The 9,035-nt window shown below is 34.7% G+C and overlaps 1 protein-coding gene across 2 annotated transcripts in view; it reads right to left on the bottom strand.

Moving 5' to 3' along the window:
- The window catches only part of LOC106336965 (methionine aminopeptidase 1A), a 7,366-nt gene extending 1,858 nt beyond the window's left edge, over positions 1-5,508 (bottom strand). The window contains exons 1-16 of one of the 2 annotated variants that reach the window (XM_013775967.1): positions 5,367-5,507; positions 5,157-5,207; positions 4,885-5,070; positions 4,699-4,774; positions 4,428-4,475; positions 4,220-4,264; positions 4,038-4,137; positions 3,885-3,936; positions 3,762-3,803; positions 3,599-3,660; positions 3,402-3,500; positions 3,232-3,305; positions 3,062-3,131; positions 2,897-2,962; positions 2,712-2,800; positions 2,356-2,635 (exon numbers count right to left, since the gene is read on the bottom strand). In XM_013775967.1, coding sequence (XP_013631421.1) covers positions 2,558-2,635; positions 2,712-2,800; positions 2,897-2,962; positions 3,062-3,131; positions 3,232-3,305; positions 3,402-3,500; positions 3,599-3,660; positions 3,762-3,803; positions 3,885-3,936; positions 4,038-4,137; positions 4,220-4,264; positions 4,428-4,475; positions 4,699-4,774; positions 4,885-5,070; positions 5,157-5,207; positions 5,367-5,440 — 1,212 coding nt within the window. In that variant the 5' untranslated portion in view covers positions 5,441-5,507 and the 3' untranslated portion in view covers positions 2,356-2,557. Of the gene's footprint in view, positions 1-2,355; positions 2,636-2,711; positions 2,801-2,896; positions 2,963-3,061; positions 3,132-3,231; positions 3,306-3,401; positions 3,501-3,598; positions 3,661-3,761; positions 3,804-3,884; positions 3,937-4,037; positions 4,138-4,219; positions 4,265-4,427; positions 4,476-4,698; positions 4,775-4,884; positions 5,071-5,156; positions 5,208-5,366 lie in introns of those variants that run through there. The other variant, XR_001268934.1, reaches the window with a different exon arrangement.
- Between the last annotated feature and the right edge of the window lie 3,527 nt (positions 5,509-9,035).

The following is a 9,035-nucleotide window of genomic DNA, read 5'->3' as shown; positions in this document are numbered from 1 at the left end:
AGGGGGGGGGTTCACACCGATTTTAAAAAAAAATATTAAAATAATAAACAGTGATGAACTTGTTTCTCTCCACCTTTTCTCAGTGAACCGGGTTCATCACTGTAGCGCGGGCCCCACGGTACATGTATTTAAGTCCATAAATTAAACAAAAAGAAAAATAAAAAAAAAAAAAATATAATAAAAAAATATTTTGTGAACCTTTTTTATGGAGTTCAGTAACGGGGTGCTCTTACTACCTAAACCGAAGCCAGCCAACATCAAAACCAATACATTTTATTTAAATCAACTTTGGTTACTAATTAAACCACAAAGAATAACGAAATCCTAACATGCAGAACATCACACAGTAAATTCATTTGATTATCATAAATTTATCATCGACGATTTCGATTTAAGCCATCAGAATTACCTTTTTCTAACCGTTGAGTTTTTATTGGGTAGGACAAAAATATTTCTTAATTGAAGAGAGAAGGATTACCGTAAATGATAATGTGTAATAAAAATTCTTTTGAGTTTTTTAATAATTGAAAACGTAAAACTTAATGGGCCCGATTAAAAAAGTTGTTTAAATTTTGAATTCTTCGCTCTAAATTACAGATCTATCGCACTTTCAAAAAAATTCCAAAAACGCCAATCTTCCACTCGTAAGCAATGAACGCCGATCTAGTAAATCTCCATGCACTTAATCTACATGACATAGTTTTCGGGAATGCAGGTAAACTCGTGTATCGGAATTCGTTTATCGCCGTCTCTATAGATGTAATATAGGAATTTGTGTATCGTCATCTCTATTTTAGCTTATAGGTTTTCAGATTTAAACCAATAGATTTCGTTGGGAATCGTATTAAACAGTTTTCGACTCCAGTTTTCGGTTATAGATCTAATATTAGAATTCGTGCATCGTCGTCTATATAGATCTATTATCGATATTCGTGTATCGCCGCCGTCTCTATTTAAGCTTATAGGTTTACAGATTTAAACCAATAGATTTCGTATGGAATCGTGTTAAACCGTTTCCGGCCAGTTTTTGTACCGTTTGTCTTTGACTTTTGGCTTGTCCACTGCCGCTGAGTGGGACCTCATATTCATCAATTCAGCTCGATTCTAGGTAAATTTGAATCTAGTCAAATAAAACCATCGTTATTGAAAAATAAACCAAAAATTCAAATAAAACAATATTCTATAATTTATGTCTTATTCAACAATTCATAACTTTTCCAGATTACTCTTTTTCGGTTGACTCTTTTTCAACAATGTAAATAGTCAAATGCGCTTTGATTATATATAAATTGTGTAACTTAATCTAACATGCAGATCGAAAATTCAACACCGATTCCTAACGATAGCGAGGCTGTGTGGAGGGTAGACAATAAGTGGATGCTAGACCTGAACGAATGGATGGAGTCCAGCATTCCAAGAACCCTCTCAGATGATACACATGCAAGGTTTAACTACGGGTATCACTAAGTTCAATATGTATAAATTATTTTAGTTTTCAGATTCAAAACGTGATGGAACACTTACACATGTTATTATTAGATGACTCTGCTAAATACTATTATCTTGAATAAATGATTTAGTAAGCAGTAAGATTTAAAAATGAGTGTACCTATAAAACTCGGCGAAAAAGATCATTGTCACTTATGTAGTCAATCAACTTAACAACCTGTAATCATTAATAAAAGATTATTATTAGTATCAAGGCAAAGGGTCATCAACCTGTAAGAATAAAATAACTGGTTATTACTAAGTTCAATATGTGTCATTAAGTTCAATTTTTTTTAATAAAATACAGATTGTCACTCGGATACAACTACACAGGCACTACAATGTTTGTGCAATACCTTTTCGTGGAAGGATTAGTTTGATTCATTAAGTTTAATATTTTTTTTAATATGTGGTTTCGAGTTTGAACTAAAAATATGTTTTTGAATTCCACAAGGGACAGTGAGGAAGGTTACTTGTATTCCCTTGAATGTCAAGAAGAATCTGAACAACTGACTTAAAGCTTCCCAACTTTTATTATTGTTATGATATAAATTATGTAATTGTTCAGAACTCATAAGCAAAACAATTACTCTCCGTTTCAAAAAAAAAATGTATGTTTTGAACTAAACTTTAGTTATAAATAAATTATTTTGTGATTAATTATTTCTCAAAACTTTAATCAAAATTCAATAAAGTTTTGAAGAAGTTCACAACTTACTATTATTACCTAATGAAAATATTATTTTTGAACTTTAAAACATATAGATCATTTATTATCCAAACCAAGAAAACCCAACCAATGAATATGGAAACAGAAAATAACCTTAATATCATGTTATTTCTCAAACTAAAATTTTCCTTAAGACATAAAATTTAAAAACTGTCTTTCCATTGTATAAATATAGGTAGGTTCCTTACATTTCAATCAAAACACTGGCGCAGTTTGTTTCTGCATAAAGTTACATAAACAAAAAACAAAGCAAATGTAACAACAACAAATGGTCTTCAATGGGCAAAAAGATGACAAGCTATTATCCCAAAGTTTATGAACCAAACCATACACTTAAAATCACTTCTTAAGCCAAGGGAAAACGTCTGGTGATGAAGGAAGCCTCGCCGTTAGAACCTCAACACCCGTCTCCGTTACCTGCAAAAAGTTGCATATTAGCCTTTGATTAACTCCAAACCTGTCTTTTTCTTTTAAGGGTTTTACAAGTTCTTACCAAGAGGGTATGCTCAAACTGAGCACTGCGTTTTCCATCTGCAGTAACTGCGGTCCATCCATCAGGCCATGTTCGATCCCGCCACAATCCTATCATGACAAATGCCCTTGCGCTTTAACTAGAGAACTCACTAGGTACTAAGTAGTACTTTTAAACATCTAGCGAATATGAAAAACAAAACTCACCTGCGTTGATCATTGGCTCGATTGTGAAAGTCTGACCTGCTTTCATCACTCCAACTGCTTTGTTTCCTGGTTTTGGGGTTAAGGAAATTTACACTGTAATAAACTTACATTTCAGGTCCTAAAATCTAACGTTGTGTGGATCTTGAACCAAAACACAAAGGATACTTGCATAGTGTGGAATGTTTGGGGCGCAATGGAAGAGATCCCCAATTCCATGACCACAATACGATCGTACCTGTAAAGACCATCACAAGTAAATTATTATCTAGACAGTAGATAAAAGTTCTACGAACAGGTCCTATCATACACACACAAAAAAAGGAGCTAGACTTTACCACTGATAGCCCAGACATGGTAGCATGACGGTTGACTATCTCTCCAATCTCACGGAATCTAACTCCAGGTTTAACTGAAAAAAAAAACACAGGAAAAGAAAAGCACAGAAACTATCAGCATATATTTGATATAAAATAACAGCTAAATTACCAACGCTAAGAACACTTGCCAATTGCAATGGCTTTCTCCAGGCACTCATATGTGCACTTAACCAGTTGACGTGATGCTTCGTCAACATTTCCAACAAAGTATGTCTCGTTAAGGTCACCTATCCACAAATCATTCTGTGAGAAAAGATATCTCTAATTCTCTATAGGTAACCAATTTCACAAAAAGATAATGAATGTTCATCAGGAGATAACATACCATGGCAACCTTTATAACAAACTGTTACATCAACATTTACTATATCTCCATCTTCTAGTTTCCTGAAGCAATCAAAGCACAACGAGTCATTAGAATTAAATGTCATGGGTCTTTTAAGCTATTTTGTCAGAAAGGCTCCGAAGATTCCAGTCAGCAAGTATACCTAGAATCCGGAATTCCATGACAAATCACTTCATTAACAGATCTGAAAGGGAACATTCAAAATGTACGCTTTAGGAAGTAGAACATGGTAGAGGAAAAATGGAGATGCATAGGAAGTACCTACGTGCAGCAAGATTTTGGGAAGAAGTAGTAGTTCAGGGGTGATGGATATCCTCCTGCCAGAGCAAAAGATTATATAATAAAAGTCACAGTGCTGCGCTGATGAAATTGAGCTATTGACTTCCCAGAGGATAAGATAACCTAAAAAAGTACAAACCTGCTGCGATTGTTGCTTCGTGAACCACTCGATCAATCTCATCAGTTGTCACACCAGGGCGAATCACCCTAGCTGCTGCATCCAATACCTCCCTAGCAATCTGATAGCAGAATCAAAAAAAATATCAGATAATGGTAATGAGAACAGCTGGTATTTAAGCAAAGAAAGAAAACAACACTAACTTTACAGGTCTCGCGCATTCTCTGAATTTGCTCCGGCGTTTTAATCTACAACGCAAGTATAAAACCTTGTTAGTTGTACGTGACAACAAATGAGTATCAAACGAAACCAAACAAAATATCAGCAAAGAGATACAATTGTTTGAGATCATAGCTCCGTATTCAAGACAACTTAATGAACATAACTTGACGTATTAAAAGAAACACTAACCTCAACAACATGCTGTAGATCGCTATTTGGTTCAATTTTCGGAGTCCCCTGGATGTGAAAAAAAAATGGAAGAAAACTTTTTAGCATCATATAACATGGGATAGTTGAAAACGATCAAGTCACTGCAAGCCAATCGAAATGTCACATAACATTAACACCTCATGTACAAGTGTTGAGACTAAGCAATTCGTAGCTAGATGATCACGGATCAAAGGTCCAACTTTGCTAGTGATAGAGTACTAGTGCAGGAGAAAAATAAATAGGGACTTACATCAATAGCCCAGTCAGGTTTCTCAATCTCAGCAGGCACAAAACGCTTGGGAGATATGAGATATTGCTTTAGGGGCCTACACAAACGCAACAAGAAGATATGATTTTTAACTTGTATCCCTCAGAGTCATATCCTATCTTGAAAGAGCACAGAAAAATAGAGAGAATGACACGGGATGAAACTAACCCTGTCCAATCAAAGTGTGGAAGCTTATGAGTTCTACCCTGCCCTCTCCTCACACAGTAGAGCCAACCTTGAGAAACTAGATCAGAGTTCTGATCACCGGGAAGGGAGTTAGCAATTGAAGACAGCTGAGCTTTCACGTGAACTGATTTGTGTGAGCTCCACGCTGCTTTGAAACAGTCTTGAGTGCTATTGATCAACAGTAATAACAAAAAAAAAAAAAAAATCAAAACTTTTGAATCATTAAGAAGGTTCTGAGGTTAGAGAAACATTACCAGAACGAAGCTCCTTCACGAGGAAGCTTCAATTCCACGCACTTAGGACACCTGTCAGCATTAGGGTTTAACACATTAGGATTCCATGATTGAATCAAATTGAACATCAGCATCCGATGATTCATGCTCTAAGCGATAGTCTTGAGCTAAACTAACATCAATTATGCAATTCAAATTCAAAGAAGGTGATGATGAAGGGTGATTACGTACTGAAGAAGCGCTGGCTTGTCGCACCGAGCACACGATAGAGTAGCGACGCTCGATGCATCTGATTCACCGGCCATCTCAGTTCCTTGTGGTGTCGTCGGTCTCAACGCTGGAGGGAGACGAAGAAAAAAAATCTAGGGTTTATCGAAGACTGCGAGGGAGTATTATTAGCATTCCGGAAACGGCGTCGTTACTTAGTTAAATCCATTACATGTTTTACCTTTTACCTTTTACCTTTTAACTCAAAGTTTTTCAACTGGTTTAACAAATAGGCCAAGTCCATTTAGTCTAGGTTTTAAAGGCCTTCAGTCCATGGCCGAGATTGACCCAAGCCCGAAGTCGACTACCAGCCACGAATATGGACTATTACAGCATCGCCGGTAAAGAGAAGTTCACACGGTTTCCAAGAAAAAAAAATTAATATAATAACCTGTTTTTATGAACCGGTATCACTTGAGTTTGCTGGGATGAACCTGTATCACTGTTCGTGGGTCCTACTAACACGTGGCGGCCCGCCATTGGTTGGTTTATTAATTTTTTTTTAAAAAAATCAAACGGAAAAAAAAATATAATAATCAAAAGTGGATTTTAGGAATAGAGATTCGGGGAGTTCACCAATGAGGGTGCTCTCATATTCACTGCAAGTAAAAACAATCGGTTAAAGAAAATATACAATGCATACGCGTTGCATGTATTATCTATCTCATGCATGCACCATGCTGCGGCTTGTCTATGCCTCGTTCATTTTTTTTGCTAAGAATGTTAATATCATTAACTAGTAATGAAAGAGATTACAAGTTGTGAAAACCTGAACCAAAGAGCTTCGAGAGCTAGTTTAGTTGTACAATCCGCGAAAAAAGTTAAAAAAGCTTGTAGAACATAATATGACTAATCTAGTGAACTAGATTAATGCTAAGACTAAAGATTTGTTGCTTTGCACTATACATTTGAAGAGTTGTAATGGCTGAACCACCTTAAGCTGAAACCTGCAAAAGGAATCATTAGGTCTCAAAGAAGACTGATAACCAGAGGGCTCCTTAGGCGGGAAGCTGCAATCGCATTAGCCGGAAGAGATGACCAAGCTCTGTATCAGCCCATACAACGCTACCGACTCCATGAATACCAATAACAGCAAGCCTTGAGAGACTCTTGAGCTTTACGGTGTGGAAGCAGGCGGTAGGGAAACGACATAAACCGGCCATAGACCAAGTCGGAAGACTCGACGAGACTCAAAGAAAGACAGCTAACATCTTTGGACAGCCATAAAACAATCAAATGATTTTAGGACAGTGAGAGGCAGAGCTCTCAAATCAGGCGAGAGCTACGGCGAAGGTGAGAGACTCCAGACGCCACGGCGGCTTAACTACGGGACAGCCCAAGATCCCTTGCCGATCTGCGAAGAAGAGGAGCTCACCGGAACCAAAACCACCATACGCACTGCTATGCCTCGTTCATGCTAGCTGGTAAATGTTACGGTAAACAATTTGTCTTTTGAAATTATATTCCTTGAAAACAATCAACATAATAAATTATCTTTGATTTTGGATGTTTTACTGATATCGAATTAAACAGTGTTCATTTTCGTAAATAAGAGCTAAAGTTGAATCAGCTGTAAAGTACAATCTATACTATTAAAAGAGAAGGAGTTTAAATAAGTCTACCTATGAAAGTCATTTTGGACCTTTTCCTTTTTTCATTTTTTGGTCTAACCATATCTATTATAACAGCATCTACGACCTTTGTAACCCAAATAATTCGAAAAGAATATTCTAAGTTGACATCTACTTTAAATTTCATTTTAATAAAATAGACTATTATCTAACCAGAAATCGCCATCTCATATCCTATATAACCCACCTCTCACAAACTCAAGAGCATCACATATATCACCAATATCAAAAACATAAAACCCGAGGCTCAGACCCAAGGAAACCAAAAAATGCTAAAGTGGTTCATATCCTGTTTTTTTAAGTCATTGCAATCCTCATCTCCCCCTCATGATAAGGTATTACATTTTTACATGGTTGAACTATGGGACTATGTGTTTAGAAATCGCGGCTAACATGTTTACTTTCATTATATATTCAGATCTCTTATTATGGTTTTCTTATATGTTTCAGCTCTCCACAAAACAAAAAGATTTGTCCACAACCTCAGAAAACAACAAGTTTATGGTTTGGATGGAAAATAACAAGGATATTATTGAAGTAGAAGATAATGATAATCCAGATTGCTGTGCCAAATGTAATTTTGTTTGGAATCCAATATCTCTTACCTGGGAAGCAAACATCGAGATTTGAAGAATATTCTAAATGTACTTTTCATTTGTTTTCTTATGAAGATTATATTATTAGTACGTGAGAGGAAAATGCATTTGTACTTTTCATTTGTTTTCTTATGAAGATTATATTATTAGTACGTGAGAGGAAAATGCATTTGTACTTTTCATTTGTTTTCTTATGAAGATTATATTATTAGTACGTGAGAGGAAAATGCATTTGTACTTTTCATTTGTTTTCTTATGAAGATTATATTATTAGTACGTGAGAGGAAAATGCATTTGTACTTTTCATTTGTTTTCTTATGAAGATTATATTATTAGTACGTGAGAGGAAAATGCATTTGTACTTTTCATTTGTTTTCTTATGAAGATTATATTATTAGTACGTGAGAGGAAAATGCATTTGTACTTTTCATTTGTTTTCTTATGAAGATTATATTATTAGTACGTGAGAGGAAAATGCATTTGTACTTTTCATTTGTTTTCTTATGAAGATTATATTATTAGTACGTGAGAGGAAAATGCATTTGTACTTTTCATTTGTTTTCTTATGAAGATTATATTATTAGTACGTGAGAGGAAAATGCATTTGTACTTTTCATTTGTTTTCTTATGAAGATTATATTATTAGTACGTGAGAGGAAAATGCATTTGTACTTTTCATTTGTTTTCTTATGAAGATTTACAATTTGATTTTGTCAAACAATAAAATATCACGAAACACAAAGGGGGATTTTATTTTGTCATAAATTTATATTAATAATAAAGGGGCATTAAAATTGCGGTTTGAAGCACGAAACACAACTCAATAAATGTGAAATCTGAATAACAAACGAATATACTAAGTGGAAGCAAAACAACTACAATGCTTCCTCTACAAGTTTATCATAAGTTTAGGAAGCAAAATAACTATAGAAATGACTTGCTTTTATCTCTTGCTTATATTTGAGTAGACAATTTATCATAAGTTTAGAAAGCAAAATAACTATAGAAGAATTAACAACTAAATAAATGTGAACTCTGAAAAACTAACGAATATGCTAAGTGAAAGCAAAATATCTTCATTACTTCCTCTACAAGTTTATTTATTATTGTCAACAACAAAAAATTTTAAAAGCTTAGACTTTATTCCTATAAATACGGTAACTAACATTTATTTACATTGATACGAAATGATCACGAAGAGAAAAATAAATATGCTAAGTGTATATATTCGAAGATTTTTTTGAATATTGATCACGTTTAAGAATCAATAGTGATTTTGTAAACAAAAAAATCAATAGTATATATTCTCAATCCCGTAATTACCTAAACCAAAAATCTTAATTCCTTCCTCCACAGGATATTATTGATTAATATCACGTTTAAATAATCATTATTAAGAATCAATG

The sequence above is a fragment of the Brassica oleracea genome, chromosome C4, assembly GCF_000695525.1.
Source record: "Brassica oleracea var. oleracea cultivar TO1000 chromosome C4, BOL, whole genome shotgun sequence".
Classification (NCBI taxonomy): Eukaryota; Viridiplantae; Streptophyta; class Magnoliopsida; order Brassicales; family Brassicaceae; genus Brassica; species Brassica oleracea.
The sequence above is the reverse complement of the archived record's forward strand: the minus strand, read 5'-3'. Positions and strand labels throughout refer to the sequence as shown.